This window comes from Triticum urartu, chromosome 2A (genome assembly GCF_056163025.1).
Source record: "Triticum urartu cultivar PI428250 chromosome 2A, HENAU_Tu73, whole genome shotgun sequence".
In the NCBI taxonomy this organism is placed as follows: Eukaryota; Viridiplantae; Streptophyta; class Magnoliopsida; order Poales; family Poaceae; genus Triticum; species Triticum urartu.
The window spans coordinates 737,344,271-737,361,601 of NC_141874.1; the positions used below are offsets into that span (position 1 = coordinate 737,344,271).

The window sequence follows — 17,331 nt, forward strand, 5'->3', positions numbered from 1 at the left end:
CGGTATGAGGGGAGACTGACTGGAAAAGGCACTCTGGGAAGAGACTCAATAATATGCAGGGACGGATATTCTTGGTCTCAAGCACACTACACAGTTCTACAGAACTCTACCTTGGTGACCCCGTATGTCGATGAACACAAGAACAGTCTGCGCTCCAAACACCCAGAGCAGTGCGACGACTGGATTACATGTGAACACATCAGGACTTTCAGCAGTTGGTTGGAAACACGTCTCAGAGGTGACAACACTGTTTGTGATGAGTTGTACTTGTTGTCCAGGGGACCATCTTTGACTGTATTGACTTACAAAGGATACGAGATAAATGGGAATACATTTTACACGATCGCCCAAGATCAAAAGAGCACCAACCAAAACAGCGGTGTCCGCTTTGATGCAGCAACCGAGAGCGGAAAGGACACATATTATGGTTACATAGTGGACATATGGGAATTTGACTACGGACCTGATTTTAAGGTCCCTTTGTTTAAGTGCAAATGGGTCAATCTGTTAGGCGGCGGGGTATAGGTAGACCCACAGTACGGAATGACAACAGTGGATCTGAAAAATCTTGGGTACACTGACGAACCGTTCGTCCTAGCCAATGATGTGGCACAGGTTATCTATGTGAAGGACATGTCTACCAAACCGAGAAAAAGAAAAGATAAGGAAGCGAATACATCATACGATGAGCCAAAGCGCCACATAGTTCTTTCAGGAAAAAGGGACATCCTGGGAGTGAACGGCAAGACAGACATGTCTGAAAATTATGAAAAGTTTCATGAAATTCCTCCCTTCAATGTCAAGGCTGACCCAAGCATCCTGATAAACAATGAAGATTATCCATGGTTACGGCGCAATAAGCAAATGACACAAGCGAAGAAAAAGTGAAGACTTTCTTCCGCAATAAGCAAATGCTATGTGGGTGAAATTATGATACCATCCCAACTTTCAACTTTTTCAGAGTTCATTTGAAATGCTTTCATGTCTTATGGTTCGAAACTTTGATACTTCGAAAGTGATTGTCCATTTTGTACACGAAGTGCATCAAGTTTTTGTCGTAACCCTCTCTACTTTTTGGAACATGCTATGTGGGTGAAATGATGAGACCATGCCAACTTTCAACCTTTTCAGAGTTCATTTTGAAATGCTTTAAGTATTTAGTTTTAAGTAGAAATAAAAAATAAATAGAAAAAAATTCTAATTTTATAGTAAAGTTATTCATAAACTAGTGATTCACACAAATTTTTAAAAATTCAAATTTAAACTATTTAAAATTTAAAACTAATGGCACTAACAGAAAGTTTATAATTTTTGTGACCTAAAAGCAAAAAGAAATCACTAAAAAACTGTGAGTATTTAGTTTTAAGTAGAAATAAAAAATAAATAGAAAAAATTCTAATTTTATAGTAAAGTTATTCATAAACTAGTGATTCACACAAATTTTTAAAAATTCAAATTTAAACTATTTAAAATTTAAAACTAATGGCACTAACAGAAAGTTTATAATTTTTGTGATCTAAAAGCAAAAAAGAAATCACTAAAAAACTGTAAGTATTTAGTTTTAAGTAGAAATAAAAAATAAATAGAAAAAAATTCTAATTTTATAGTAAAGTTATTCATAAACTAGTGATTCACACAAATTTTTAAAAATTCAAATTTAAACTATTTAAAATTTAAAACTAATGGCACTAACAGAAAGTTTATAATTTTTGTGACCTAAAAGCAAAAAGAAATCACTAAAAAACTGTAAGTATTTAGTTTTAAGTAGAAATAAAAAAATAAAAAACCAAAAAAATATAGAAATAAAAAAGAAAAAACCAAAAAAAATGCCACCTACTGGGCATCCACGGCCTGAATACGACTAGAAACCCTACATGGGCCAGGATTCAGGCCCGCAGAAGGCCCAATAGGCCCACAGGCAAAGCAGTGTCAAATTAGGCCCATAGGCCTGCTGTTCAGAGGAGTTCAAGAGGGAGGAGGCAGCAGACCTTATAAACTGGTGTTGGGCGCTGTCAACTAGCGATGTGAGACTAAACTTATGGGCGCGGGGCAGCACAAGGGCATTGGTCCCGGTTGGAGGCACCAACTGGGACTAAAGGGGGCATTGGTCCCGGTTCGTGGCACCAACCGTGACCAATGCCCCCCTTTGGTCCCGGTTGGTGCCATGAACCGGGACCAAAGGCCAATTTTCAGCAGCCCAAAGGGCGGGAAGCAGCGGCCTTTGGTCCCGATTGGTGGCACCAACCGGGAGTAAAGGGGGGCATTGGTCACGGTTGGTGCCACGAACCGGGACCATTGCTCTGGCTATATATACAACCCTTGCGAAATTTTCGCCAACTACTCCATTCCCCATCGCCGACGCCGCCAGGCTGCTCGTCCTCCTCGTCGCCGTCGCCGCCGCCGAGCCCTGCCCCTCATCATCGCCTCCGCCACCGCCGAGCCCTGCCCCGACGCCGTCAGGCTGCTCCACTTCGCCGTCCTCGCCGCCGCCGTCGAGCCCTACCCCGACGCCTTCCCGGCCCGCTCCCACTGTGAGCCACCGTGCCGTTCCCCTCCTCTCCTCCTCTCCCCCCGCCGCGCCCTGCCACCGCCGCCAGCCGCGCCCCGACGCCGTTGCCCGCCGTGCTCTTGCCGCGCCCCGACGCCGCTGCCCGCCGTGCTCTGCCCGTACATGCTTCGCTTGCCGCGCCGCCGCTGGTTCGCCGCCGCCGCCTGGCCGCGCTCCGCTTGCCGCGCCGCCGCCCGCCTCTGTTAATTTTTTTGAGATATATGTATGCATGTGTGTAGTGTATATATATGTGTATGTATGTGTATGTGTGTGCAGTGTATATGTGTGCAGTGTATATGTGTGTGCATGCAGATATGTATATGTATGTGTATGTATGTGTATGTATGCATGTGTGTAGTGTATATGTGTCTGTATGTATATGTGTGTACCAGATAACTTCGACATGAGGGGGGTCGATATACCCCCTCCCCGATAACTTCGACATCATGGGGGGAGGGGGTCGCCGAGGGTCGAGGGTCGAGGGTTGCCGAGTGTTCGAGGGATCGAGGGGGCGAGGGTCGGGAACTAGCTAGGGTAGAGGGTCGAGGGTCGCCAAGTGTTCGAGGGGGCGAGGGTCGGGAAGAAGAGGAGAAAAAAAGAAGAGGAAAAAGGAGAAGAAGAGGAGAGGAAGAAAAGGAAGAGGAGAAGAAGAAAAAATAGAAAAAAATTCTATTTTTTCTTCTTCTCCTCTATTCCTTTCTTCTTCTCCTCTTTTTTTTCTTCTTTTTTTTCTTCGATCTTCTCCCCTTCCCGATAGGAAAGTTTTATATAGAAAGTTACAATTTTAGAAAAGTTTTATATATGCAAAAGTTACAATTTTAGAAAAAGAAGGATAGGAAAGAAGAAAATAAGAAGAGGAAAGAAAGAAGAAGAGGAGAGGAAAAGAAGAGGAGAAATAAATAAGAAGAAGAAAAAAGAAGAAAAAGAAGAGGAGAAGAAGAAAGGAATAGTGGAGAAGAAGAGAAAATATTCTATTTTCTCTTCTTCTCCACTATTCCTTTCTTCTTCTCCTCTTTTTTTTCTTCTTTTTTTCTTCGATCTTCTCCTCTAGCTATTCCTTTCTTCTTCTCCTCTATTGGTCGAGGGTCGGGAACTAGCTAGGGTAGGGGGTCGAGGGTCGTTAAGGGGTCAAGGGTCGAGGGTTTCAGGGTCGTTGAGGGTTCGAGGGGTCAAGGATCGGTGAGGGGTCGAGAGAGGTTTCCTAGTGTCAAAGTATTGAAGAAATCCATGCCTTCATCATTAGCCGGAAGTAACCAGGGCATGTTGGTACGAAGTTCTGCAAAGTTATTCTGGAATGGAGTCCCGGATAGAATTATCCGCTTTTTGGTACGAATTCAGCAAAGGCCTTCCAAATAGCGATATTCGGAAGGCTCTTGCTGAACTTTGTGCCAAAAAGCGAATTATCCTATCTGGGACTCCGTTCCAGAACAACTTTGAAGAGCTTCGTACCATCATGCACATGTTACTTTCGCCTAATGATGAAGACATGGTTTTGTTGAATCCTTTGACACTAGGCAACCTCCCGACCCCTCGGCGATCCTCTTGAACATGAGAGGAAGAAGAGGGTCGTCTAGGGGTCGAGGGTTCCAGGGTCGTCGAGGGTTCGAGGGGTCGAGGATCGCCGAGGGGTCGAGAGAGGTTTCCTAGTGTCAAAGTATTGAAGAAATCCATGCCTTCATCATTAGCCGGAAGTAACCAGGGCATGTTGGTACGAAGTTCTGCAAAGTTGTTTTGGAATGGAGTCCCGGATAGAATAATCCGCCTTTTGGTACCAATTCAGCAAAGGCCTTCCAAATAGCGATATTCGGAAGGCTCTTGCTGAACTTTGTACCAAAAGGCGGATTATCCTATCTGGGAGTCCGTTCCAGAACAACTTTGAAGAGCTTCGTACCATCATGCACATGTTACTTTCGCCTAATGATGAAGACATGGTTTTGTTGAATCCTGAGACACTACGCAACCTCCCGACCCCTCGGCGATCCTATCGAACATGAGAGGAAGAAGAGGATAAAAAAAGAAGAGGAAGAAGAAAAAAAGAGGAGAAGAAAGAATAGAGGAGATCTTCTCCTCTATTCTTTCTTCTCCTCTTATTTTTCTTCTTCTTCCTATTTTTTTTATCGGGAACGAGGGTCGTCGAGGGACATAGATGTAGTGTCGTCGTTGTCGATATATACCCCCTCCCGATAGCTTACTATGATTAGGTAGCTAGTTCTACGTTTGGCACTAATATATCCATCTATCATGTTTGAATAATAATTGCCATGTTGTAAATATTTGTAGAAACTATGGACATCGCCCTAGACGAAGCAACAAAAGAAGCGGCCCGGCTACTGTGATCTGGAACGTCCAGTACCGCGATCCAACGGCAAAAAACGTGAAATCGCTGAGGAAGTGCGTAACTAGCTGCGTTATACTGTTTATTAGTAATATAGAATTTTAGGACAGATTATGGAATAGAGTAAAAAATGCGTTGGTGATTTTGGTAAATTTGGCATGTCAATGTAGATGAATTTGCCATGGCAGAATAGAAGTGAATTTAATTTGCCATCACCGACTAAAGTGAAATTTTGATATGTATCTAAAAAGTAATTTTGCCATGGCGGTATAGATAATTTTGCCATGGTAAAAAAAATGTAATTTTTCAATGGAAAAATAAAAAGTAGAAATTTCCATGGCAATAAAAGTTAAAGTTTGCCACGATGATTTAGGTAAATTAGCCATGTCAATGAAGGTGAATTTACCATGGCAGAATTTGAAAATTAAATTTAATTTGCCATGATCGACTAAAGTAAAATTTTGACATGCATGTAAAGAATATTTTTGCCATGGCAAGAAAATGTAAATTTGCCATGGATAAACAAAAAGTAGAAATTGCCATGGCAATAAAACTTAAAATTTTCCAAGGCGCCACTAAACTGAAAAATTGCCATGCTATAAACTAAAAATAGCCTTGTTCTTAAAAAAGGTAAAATGTTGATTATCACTTTTTTTTAGGTATAGATATAGACGTCATGCACTTATTGCAATCAACTCAGTATCTATTATAAATCATCTTGACAGGAAGGATAAAAGTTAGATCCACTATAAAGCACAGTTCTTGGTAGAAAAATACAAAATTGAGATCATCCACTATATACTTCTTGATTGAGAAACAAGAATTCGCATGCTGGCTTCATGCTGTCCTAAATAAGAATAAAATAAAAACCAACGCGCTAAACTATCTATTCCCAGTCGTGCCGCTGACTGTCCTAGCAAGAAAACACGGGGATGGACCCCCTCCGATCTTGGCCTTGCAGACAAGCACCGTGTCCACGCATCTGTTTATGTAACACCCCCCGCCCCCGGGAGTCCGCACCACCACGTCCACCACCGCCTGGCCCCTCTCCAGCTCGCCGGCCAGCCGGTACCGCAGGAAGTGGGGCATCTGCTCGTTCATGCCCCAGGCCTTGGACGCGGCCTCTCCGACCCTTGTTGGCTGCACGCAGAACCCCGGCACCATGCCCTTGCCAAGGAGCGCGTCCCCGTACGATACGACCACGGAGGAGCCGTCGCCGCCGACGCACTCCCCGGTAAGCTTGTTGTGGGTGTTGTCGATTTGCACGGTGATGCCGAACACCGGGCTGAGCGCCTGCCGGTCGCTATGGAGATCCTGGGCCGGGTCCAGGCCGTGGACGCTGGTGATGTTCACCGTATACTTAGTGTCAGCTCTCGCCGTGATTATCCACACAAGAAGATATACTGAACCTATCATGATCCCTAGCACTATTGCGCCTATGCATAAATTGAACGTCCACTTCGCGCACTTGCTTTCCTCTTGGGCCATGGCGTCGAGGAACAATGTCACAATGACGTGAGCTCGATCGATATGCGGTGTTTGGTAAGTAGTTGGGGAACTTATACCACTATTATTGGAGAGGAGAGAGAGGAGGGCCTTTGTCTTGCGTTACGGAGAAGAGATGTTTTTTTTTTAGATTCGGAGAAGAGAAGGGTTCGTGTTCTTGCTGGACACGTACGGCTTTCCGTGTGTCAATCGTTTGTGTTCTCGCCGGTAGATTTCAGTCGGGATTCATGTTACAAAGCCCCATCACATGGGGAAGGCACGACTTAGTCACCGCATGTGCAAAAAAACAAAAACGCAACAAAAGCATGTGTGCAAATCGTGCTTGCATACGTTTAAGCAAGGCTCCCACAAACCGTCCGCATTCATTCGAACTACACTGTCGAGAGCAATGCTACATCTACGGGCTGGTTGTTACGTAGTATCTTATGTACGTAATGGATGACATGGTGTCTAACTTTTATTTTTCCTGTCAAGATGCCTTGTCGTTGGAGGCAAGGCGACTTGAAGTTAGGATCGGTCACGGATCGTGACCCGACCCGGACTCTTGTAAGCCGGAGGTCTCGACCTGTATATAAAGACGAGTCCCCAGCATAGAATATGTCAAGTTACAATCAATCGATAGCTAGGTCAAGTGATTCCGCTCCCTTGTAATCGATACTCAAGCAATAAGCAACACAAGCAGGAGTAGACTTTTATCTCCACCTTGAGGGGCCAAACCTGCGTAATCTCGCGTCTCTCGACCCGCTCAACCCCGACAAGCTAATCACCATTGCGATGGCCTCGCGTCTAAGTCCTCACACTAGGATAAGCGCCATGACAAAACCATGACAGATTGGGCATGCGATCCAGCGTTGGTGTGATCAGGCGCGTTGTGTGGATCAGAGTATATTTGAATTTACTGGCGGACTTATACATGATAGCGTTGAATGGCGGTCTCCAGCATCCATGTCCGCGGACTGATCGCGGACAGATACGGAGGAAATTTGCGGGTCGTCGTTGGAGATGCACTTAAGCACCAATGTGTGACGTCACCATGATGTTAAAGAAAACATAGTATTGGTTCACGATTTTCATAGGATGGCGACGTCAGTGCATGGCGCTGATGACCTGTCAGCAATGAGGTGACCGAGGAATGACCGCCCACTTGATGGCGCATCGCAGGGCGGTGAGGACGCCGTTCAGGAAGTAGACAGTGCTCCTGGGTGGCAAGTTCACCGTTTAGGAAGTGCTGCCTCGCGGCAAGGATGAGGAGGTGATGGAGGAATGGCAGCTCACTTGACGACGCGGTACAGGGCGACGAGGGCATCGTCGAGGAAGGCGGCGGTGCTGTCGGGCGGCAAGGTCGCCGTCCAGAAAGGCGACGGTGCTGCCGTGCGGCAAGGGAGCTATTATTGTCCTGAAATGCGGCTTCTAATATTGTGGTGACGCAAGACGGGGAGTCGCCGAGGTTTAGATTGGGGGATCCAATTGTGATGATTTTTTTTTGCGTGCCTTACATGATTGTATGGGTTGCAGACATGGAGTCTGAAGTTCTGTATTTTCCTCTGCGTTGGAGTATGTTCAAGCAATGTAAGCTACTAAGTGCACACCGGAGAACACATTAGGTTAAAGCTAGCTATTGAATTGAGTTTTGTGGGCCTAATCATGTGGTGGTGATGAGTCCGTATACGTCTTGTGCGGTTTGTTTAGAAAAGATAGTATGTGCACTTTTATAAGTAATACATATTTTTTTTATGTCAAACTAGAAATCTAGTAACTCCAAAACTCAAAAAGTAGTCGGACAACTAGATTGTAGTATGTCATACACTTATCGCAATCAACTCCGTATCAACCACTATAATCATCTTCACTGGAAGAATAAAGTTTGGATCCACTATATATGGAGCACAGTACTCGGTAGTAGAAAATATACATTCAGATCCACTATAAAACACAGTTCTTGGGCTGGAAATACAAAATTCAGATACCACTATAAGACATATGTACCTTTTGACTGAAAACAAAGATTCACATCGAGGCTCCACGCTATCCTCCTAAATAAAAATAAAATGAAAACCAAGACACTGATTAACTATCTGTTTCATGTCGTGCCGCTGACAGTCGTGGCACGAAAACACGGGGATGGACCTCCTCCGATCTTGGCCTTGCAGACAAGCACCGTGTCCAGGCATCTGTTTATGTAACAGCCAGCACCCGCGGGAGTCCGCACCGCCACGTCCACCACCGCCTGGCCCCTCTCCAGCTCGCCGGCCAGCCGGTCCCGCAGGAAGTGGGGCAGCTGCACGTTCAAGCCCCACGCCTTGGTAGCAGCCTCTCCCACCTTCGTTGTCTGCACGCAGAACCACGGCGCGGTGCCCTTGGCGAGCAGCGCATCCCCGTATGACACGATCGCCGAGGAGCCGACGCCACCGACACACTTCTCGACGATCTGGTTGTGGGTGTTGTCGATGTGCACGTTGATGCCGAACACCGGACTGAGCGCCCGCCGGTCGCTATGGAGATCCAGCGCCGGGTCCAGGCCGTCGACGCTGGTGATTGTCACCGTGTACTTGGTGTCACCTAGCCTATTGTTTTCCCACACAAGAAAATACAAAAAACCTGCCATGAGGCCTATCGCTATTACGATCATGCATAACGGGAAGCACTTGCTTTCTCCGTCTTGGGCCATGGTGTCGAGGAACAATGGCGAGTGCTGGATCGATATGCGGTGTTTGGGAAGTAGTTGAGGACTATATAGTATTGGAGAGGACGGCCTTTGTTCTGCGTTACGGAGAAGAGTAGGGCTCGTGCTCTAGCCGGACACGCGCGGCTTTCCGTATCTGAATCGTTTGGCGGCGCACAGTTGACAACAAATCCTAATCGGAACGGGGCTATCTAGTATTCCCTCTGTAAACTAATATAAAAGCGTTTAGATTACTAGTAATCTAAACGCTTTTATATTAGTTTACAGAGGGAGTACTAGATACCTTAGGGGTTACGGGCCAAATTTGGTTGGAAAATAATACTGTATGATCTTTAAGCTGGGAAAAACAACAAATTAGCTAACAAGTAACCGTAATGTAAATGAAATATGTCACAATACGTAGAGACCACAAATGTCAGATTATTTTTTACTGCAGTTTACCTGTACATGCTCCATTCTGTACTCTACATGCATTGACTTCTTTCCATAGTATTTCAAGTATAAAAATATAGCTTTTCAGCTAAGTTATATTTTTTGCAAAAAGGATCCAGATCTATTATAAAAGTGCATCGAAAGTACAAAGCATCTCAAACATAACAAAAATTACATAGACTCAGAGGCCACTGAACGACAACTACCACCACCAGAACGAGCCGCCGTCACGACTAAGTTATAGATATCAAGGTCATACGATACTCCCCTCCCTCCCACGTCACTCCTGTGAGCAGCTCAGAGAAACCCTACCGCCGGCCAACCCTCCCCTTTTGTCCCTCCCTTCACTCCTGCCGCCGATGTCAGGCGCTGATGTGTGCACCAATGCCGTAGGTTTACTTGGGTGACTCCAAGTGTTGAACAAAAGACAAGCACAACCATTTGTTTTGACGCAAGTATATCAGATGCTTCAGATTCTAATCTTCCGACTGTGCTACAGCTTGGCTCTTTCTTCTTTGAGGTTTCGCCGATGGAGCCGAAGAAGGACACGGTGAAGCCAAACTTCAGAACCCCTCCGAAGTGCAGTAATATTGGTAGTATTTCATGTCCGGTGAAGTAGTTTCAAGCATGCAAGCAAATAAGTAGTTCTTGTTAGAACTAATCTTGTTATTAGTGCCAGGTTTAGATTATTTCTTGTTTTTCCTTGAGTCATGCATGTAGTCCTGTCCATATACTAGGCTGCGGCAGTGTACTCACATAAAGATGAGATCATGTGTGTGCATGCAAGCTAGTAGTGGGTCAAATTAGTTAGTTGATGTAGTCACGCATGTAGTTTGTTAGCTAGCCATGTGCATGTGCATGCCGGCCGTGTCATTTGGATCATGGGTGAGTTGGTTAGTGGCCGAGTGTGCCGGCCAAGTTAGTGCGTGAGTACATGGGTTAGTGGTTAGTGTGCCCGGGTATGGCGGCTGGCTTGGCAAGTCAGCCAACCTCTCTTGTGTATATAAGTGTTGCACTGAGTCAATGAGAAAGTTTGTGGCCGAGAGGGCCAGCAGAAAAGATGTAGCATATGTTTGTCTCACTGGGAGGAAAGAGGCAAAGCTAGTTTCTCCATGGTGAAGTGTGTGCGCGCGTGTGTTTTCTTTGAGCTTTTTTATGGTGTGTTCTTGAGAGAGATGAGAGAGTTGTGTGAGGCAACCTAGAGGAAGAGAAGAAGCGGCGCTGCAAGGAGGCGGCGCCAACAATTGGCATCAGAGCCTTGTCGATCCGAGGCGGTGATGGCGACGCGGCGGACTTCATGTGACGTGGAGGTCGTCGGCGCAAGATGGAGGTCATTGGCGGTGTGATGCTGCTAGTGGCCGGTGTGTGTCTCCCTCATCGTCGAGCTGCGTCATGAGCGATGGAGAAAGGTATGTTGTCCGGTAAGTTGTGTCACCGGCGGCAAGGAGGTGATGGCCATGAAGCGGAGGCCATTGCCACAACGAGTTCCATGTCCGAGTCATCGACAAGGTGCGTCATCATCGACAACATGGAGGCGGCTCACCGGCGAGTTGCGTCACCGGTGACGAACAAGTCATCGGCAAGTTGCGGCACCGGTGACAAACATGCGGCAGCGAGTGTGCCACGGCGGTGCGCTCGTGGTGAAGGCGTAGAAGGTGTGGTTCTCATCGAGGCCAGCGGTGACGGTGACAATCGGCGTGACAAGATGGCATTGGCGGTCATCTACGTGTTGCACCGACGACAACGACGACCACAGGCTTCAAGAGAGAAATAAGTTAACAAGATTAGGGAGGTGAATGTTAGAACTAAAATCTTGTTATTAGTGCTAGATTTAGATTATTTCTTGGTTTTTCTTGAGTCATGCATGTAGTCGTGTCCATATACTAGGCTGCGGCAGTGTACTCACATAAAGATATGATCATGTGTGTGCATGCAAGCTAGTAGTGGGTCAGATTAGTTAGTTGATGTAGTCACGCATGTAGTTTGTTAGCTAGCCATGTGCATGTGCATGCCGGCCGGGTCATTTGGATCATGGGTGAGTTATTTAGTGGTCGAGTGTGCCGGCCAAGTTAGTGCGTGAGTACATGGGTTAGTGGTTAGTGTGCCCGGGTATGGTGGCTGGCTTGGCAAGTCAGCCAACCTCTCTTGTGTATATAAGTGTTGCACTGAGTTAATGAGAAAGTTTGTGGCCAAGAGGGCCAGCAGAAAAGATGTAGCATATGTGTGTCTCACTGGGAGGAAAGAGGCAAAGCTAATTTCTCCATGGTGAAGTATGCACGCGTGTGTGTTTTCTTTGAGCCTTTTCATGGTGTGTTCTTGAGAGAGATGAGAGAGTTGTGTGAGGCAATCTAGAGGAAGAGAAGAAGCCGCGCTACAAGGAGGTGGCGCCAACAATTCTTTTATTTTAAATTAGTCATGTGTGATCAGCGTGGCCGGTTGATTAAGTAGCTTTCTAATTAAAGAATATTACTCCCTTCGTTTCATAATATAAGAGCATTTTTAACACTACACTACTGTTAAAAAATGCTCTTATATTATAAGACAGAGGGAGTACTTCAGAATAGGAGGGTCCACGTACAGGTTGTGCTAGTTAGCTTGTTTTTTTCTTTCTCTCCGAGATGTAAAAGGAGGGAACCTCCGAATTAGTTCGAGACAGTTAGTAATTTAGGCCCTTACGGCTGGTGTCTAGGGTATAAAAGGCAGCGTCCTGAGTCTTGTACCCAGATTAGTTGGGAGTTGAATAAAAAATACCAGAAAACGCCTCACGGCGAGGGGCACCAACGATGCGTTTTTGCGGTTCCTAAGGTTTCGTTGCTGCTGTTCCTGTGTTGGTCTTGTATCAATATTCGGTACAAGTCTACTCGTTTGGCTTCTTGCTATATCGTTTTTATCCAAAGGCTTTTCTTCTTCTACGTCGGTCTGTTTTTTTTCTGCGACGGTTGCTGCTGTTCATTGATATTTTGCAAGTACCGTGAAGGACCGGACCAACCAGCGACTCATCGTCTAGCCGAGTCTACATCAGGCGCCGCATGGAGAGGCCTGACCGGCATCGTCGTCGGTGGGGCCTCTCCTTCCATTTGCCCGCTCATCGACGGCTGCCGCGGGACGATCCGACCGAACTGAGGCATTGTGCTCGCATGGGGCACGGTGTCGGACGCCATGGTAGCATGGCTTGCTGGATCTGTCTTCTAACGACCCGCTTCCAATAAGGATCCGAATCTCTTGTGATCTGCTGTGCTGTCTTTGAATCGGTAGCTAGCACACACAATACTCGATGAAATACCACAAAATCACATGAAATGTAATGTCAATCCATAGTATTTAACTATTTATTACCTGATAGCCCTAGGGCTAGAATACACAACAAAAACAACAATAAAGATGCGGAGTCCCATCAACGTCAATGACAAAGTTGAGTTTAAACCTCATAACCCTATTTTGTATCCTTACTCTTCGTCTGGAAAATCTGTAACATAAAACTTTGCAGCCATATAGGTCAATACATTGAATGTACTGCCAAGTCATATCTAAGGTGTTATAAAATACCTATCATACATGCATGTTGGCTTGTGCAGTGGTACTAAATTAATATCTTGCATAAATCAAAATTTATCCTACTATCAAAAGATTGTGCTATGTCGGCAAATATTATATGATTTAATTGGGCACCACCAATTCAATCAATTCCCTTTGTTGATTATCCCGCTCAAATTTATTAAATGTAATGATATCTCTCAACATTTCCACTTCTAGCTGCTCAAGTTGTCTGTAACCAGGGACACGGCTAATCAATGAGTTTTATATAGTCTGCAGAGATTGGTGCATGTTCCCCACAAGACACAATCATCACTTTGTAGCTCCCACACTCAATTGTACGGAAATTGGGAGATTGTGATGAGGTCTTACAGAAGAGTTTCCCTTAACTCTGATAGTGCCCATCCCACCTACATATCTACTAAACCAAGTTAGATCACGTAGTAGTTGTGGCTGCGCATGTAAGCTAGTAGTAATAAAAAGGTGGTTGATCTCTTTGAGCCTGATCGAATGGCCCACTAGTGTGCTCTCCCATGATGGTAACACTGTACCTTGCCACCATTTATACTATTTTGCCTAGGTATTTCATGAAACTATGTTGGTCCTATTTACTACATTGCCAGTCACATCTCATCATGAATATCACTTCACATGAACCCCATCCACTTTAGCAAATAAAATATAATATTTCTACAATGATGGCGACAAGGAAGTAAGCTCAGACCTACTCATTGAACTACACTAGGATCATACTACATATTTATCATACATACTCCTACTCATGCATACTACTCAAAAGGGACTAAATGCATAGTAAAATATAGGTTCATGTGCATGAACAAGAGATGGAACTTGTCTTGGTCTTCACTTGTAATAGTACAAAGTCTGATAATATTCTGCTTCGCTCTTTGGTCAATCTGATGTAAGTAAATAACACTCAGTGAACAAGCATGCCATATAGAAGAATAAAAAAGAACACAAGAACAAATATGGCATAGTATAAAAGAACAACAACATACTAAGTATTATATCTAATATAGATTCTTATGATGTTTTAGGATAAAAGGAAAAGAATTAACTCAAAAGAGTTAATGAAAATAAAGATATAGTTAAGCCAGGATTCAAATTTGAATAGATACAAATGGCTTGAATATTTGAAACTAAGTTACATAATGGATGAGGTTTTAGTAGAGATTTATGCAAAAACAATCACCTGAAAAGGATTTCTAGTTTACAAGTGATGATTAAAACAAGGCTTGAATTCAAATTTGAATATCCCTAAAAGTATAAACTAAAGCTAGGGTTCATTGGATAAAAGTGAATCATAAGAAAACAAAATGCAAAATGAATTATTTGAGGAATATATTTTTTGAATTATAGGAATTCTATGGTTTGAATTCAAAATTCATATTGAATCATGAAAAGTTTGAAAGTCTGGATCAAGTGGTATATATGAATAAAGAATAACCTAACGATCATAATGCAGTAGATTTCACTAAATTTGGACATTTGGTTTGCAAACAAGACCCTATTAAAGGTTTAAATACAAATTTGAACACAATCAAATTTGTATGTTCAAAAGATGAAACCAAGTGTAGCATATGATGATGCATTTTATGAATATCATTTTGCAAAAAGTTCCCTTGGATTCATACTTGGAGCTAAAAAGTTATGACGGTTTTAAATCTCAGGTACTTTTCTGCCAAATTGCCATATAACTCTACGCGGCATGATATTTTGAATTTAAATGGGGAACAACTGGCGACGTGATATTGCTCAGTAAAGGTTCGTTCAGGAAATATCAGGGGCTGTTGTATATGTGTCAATGGACACATGTGCTGCGTCCACGTCACGGGGTCGCGACGCTCATTGGAATCCCAGCAGGAGAAGGTGAAGACGGCGGCGGCCAGGGGCGGGCTCTGGTCGAAGTGGGCGCTGTCCTCCGTGGTCCTCCGCGTCAGCGAAGAGCACAATGGGGCTCCCCTGGTCACAGCGATCACTTTCATAACTTAAATGTCATCGGGCAAAACTTGTGTCAACTACCGCTTGTGTCTGGAGCACGGGCGCGTCGGCAAGATTCGCCGGACGCCAGGGTGGTCTTTTCCGTGTGGATCTGCGCGAGTAAATGGGTCAAAGAGGCGCGCCATTGAGAGAGAGAGAGAGAGAGAGAGAGAGAGAGAGAGAGAGAGATGGAGGTGCCTGTGGTGGTCAATGGGGCCTACGGCCGCTAGAATCAACCGTAGAAGCGAGTCTAGCTGGTGGAGCTTCCAGAGCTCATAGAGCTCGACTCTGACGGAGGGTGTCTGGTATTTATAGGGGGTATATGTTGTCTGGGTCAGTGAGATAATCACGAAATCGCGGCAAAGCTAAGCTAGCAACAAATCGACGGGATCAAGCTTATACCATGCAGGAGGAAGGGGATGATCCATGGGGTCCACCCGTCGGCGACTCCAGGTAAGAGAGAAAGGGGGCATGTGGTGGCCCTTAATCTGAAGTGAGATCGGACGGTCCATGTTGCCTCATGCCGCATACTGATTCGGCTGCTAAAACGGACATGGCGTTATCAAGTCTTGTGTTGGGAATTCGTAGGGTTAGAATTTAGAAACAGTGTTTGTATGTGCAATATTACACAAGTACAACCTTGTGGCATTATCAACTCTTGCGTTGGGAATTCACATGGTTAGGAACAGTGTTTGCTCTAGAATACAGTGATGTACTGATGTTCACTTGTAATTTGCAGAAGGACAACTTGCAATCAACCATAGTATTTGATCCTGCCGGAGATCTCTCATTGTCTACTTGCAATCTAGAATACAGATTCCAAAATGAATGTTCTAATATGTACCTTGGTCCCAGTCGAGGCCGAGCGAGGCGAGGTCGCTGAGGATGGCCTCCTCGGAATTCCTGGTGGTACTTGAAGATCACGGTTCAAGCATCCCCAATGTGGAATTTGCTGATCGCCACAAGGGAAGCGGACGCTGAGCGGGTAGCTGGCGGCGGGCGAAGCACGGTCACACCTAAAAAGGGAGCCTGATGCGGAGCTACAACGGCGAAGAGGTGGGAGAGTGGCAACGACGAGCTAGGCCAGGCGGACGGGTGGCAGCCGGGGTCCGGGGCCGTGGGGAGCAACAACTATGACCATGGTCAGCCGGGGATCCTCGCGCCGCCATCTACACACGGGCGAGAGATGGGATTGGCGAGATGCGTTCGGGATTGATGGATTGTCAAATCTTTCTAAAAAAACATTCACACAGGACCATAATTCCCTTGACTGATAATTTTAGTTAATAGTTTAAATCAACGGCTGAAAATAATTAGCAGGGGTTTGTGTAATACAAGTTTAAGTTACGAAATATTGGGCTCTCACGGTTTAGAAAGAACATGTTTCAAGACAAATGTTGTATTAGACCAAAAGAATCTTCATTAACAAATCCTTCAAAATGAATCAGCAAAACACAAAGGCCGAATACGTCCAACATACACATAACTACTTAACTATACACACAGATAGTTGTACTTCTCTATACAATAACGTACACATGTGCGTGCAACTGCCGAGATGCACTCAAGCCACGACGTAGGCAACGACAAGCAAAACAGCAAGGCCAAACTCCACGGCCTCCACATTGGTTGCAGCGGAGACAGGTGTTGGCGGGGGAGTGTTGCTTGCACTTGGGCTGCAGGCTGGGGCGGGTGACGAAGAGGAGGAGCCTGGCATGACATCGATTTTGACCTTCATGCCGCCCGCACAATGACCAGGGAAACCGCAGATGAAGTAGCGGGTGCCGGTGGCGGTGAGGGAGACAACATCATTCTCGGAGTTGAAGGTGGTGACTGGGGCTGGCGGTGCTGCAGGAGTCATAGTCTGCCTTGCTAACCTCGAGGACGTGGTGTGCCTGATTGGAGTACTTGAAGACGATTTGATTGCTGGTTTGGAAGTTCCTAGAGGACGCCCAAGTGACGTAGTTGGTGTTGAGGTCCCATGCGCTGCCCGGCTCGCCCATGTTGTAGCTTTCCGCAGACGCAGTGCTCAGGACACCCAAGTGGCGTAGTTGGTGCTGAGGTCCCATGCGCCGCCCGTCTCGCCCACGTTGTAGGTTACCACATGTTAGCTTATATATTAGACCCGAGATATATGTTAACATGTGCTCCACTTAGATATGTAATACTTCACTAATTACAAGTTCAATTATAGCCTACAAATACATATTTTCAAGACAAATCAAACAATCATGCTAATTATATATCTAATCTAAGTATAAACCTCTGCCTGCTACAAGTCAAAGTTATGCA

The 17,331-nt window shown here is 45.2% G+C and overlaps 2 protein-coding genes and 1 pseudogene across 2 annotated transcripts; all 3 read right to left on the bottom strand.

Annotated features, from left to right (window-relative positions):
• Positions 1 to 5,765: 5,765 nt before the first annotated feature.
• LOC147987450 (uncharacterized) lies at positions 5,766 to 6,814 on the bottom strand. The gene has a single exon (XM_087542380.1). It carries the CDS (start codon positions 6,369 to 6,371, stop codon positions 5,766 to 5,768), a length of 606 nt encoding a protein of 201 aa, XP_087398506.1. The 5' UTR covers positions 6,372 to 6,814.
• Positions 6,815 to 8,469: 1,655 nt separating this feature from the next.
• On the bottom strand, positions 8,470 to 9,057 carry LOC147987451 (uncharacterized). The gene has a single exon (XM_087540344.1). It carries the CDS (start codon positions 9,055 to 9,057, stop codon positions 8,470 to 8,472), a length of 588 nt encoding a protein of 195 aa, XP_087396470.1.
• A 7,546-nt stretch (positions 9,058 to 16,603) lies between these two features.
• Positions 16,604 to 17,108, bottom strand: LOC147987452 (mavicyanin pseudogene; annotated as a pseudogene).
• Positions 17,109 to 17,331: the final 223 nt, after the last annotated feature.

Bases quoted from the DNA above. Each gene is read 5' to 3' on its own strand.
- LOC147987450 (XM_087542380.1), bottom strand. From the start codon at position 6,371: ATGGCCCAAGAGGAAAGCAAGTGCGCGAAGTGGACGTTCAATTTATGC.
- LOC147987451 (XM_087540344.1), bottom strand. From the start codon at position 9,057: ATGGCCCAAGACGGAGAAAGCAAGTGCTTCCCGTTATGCATGATCGTA.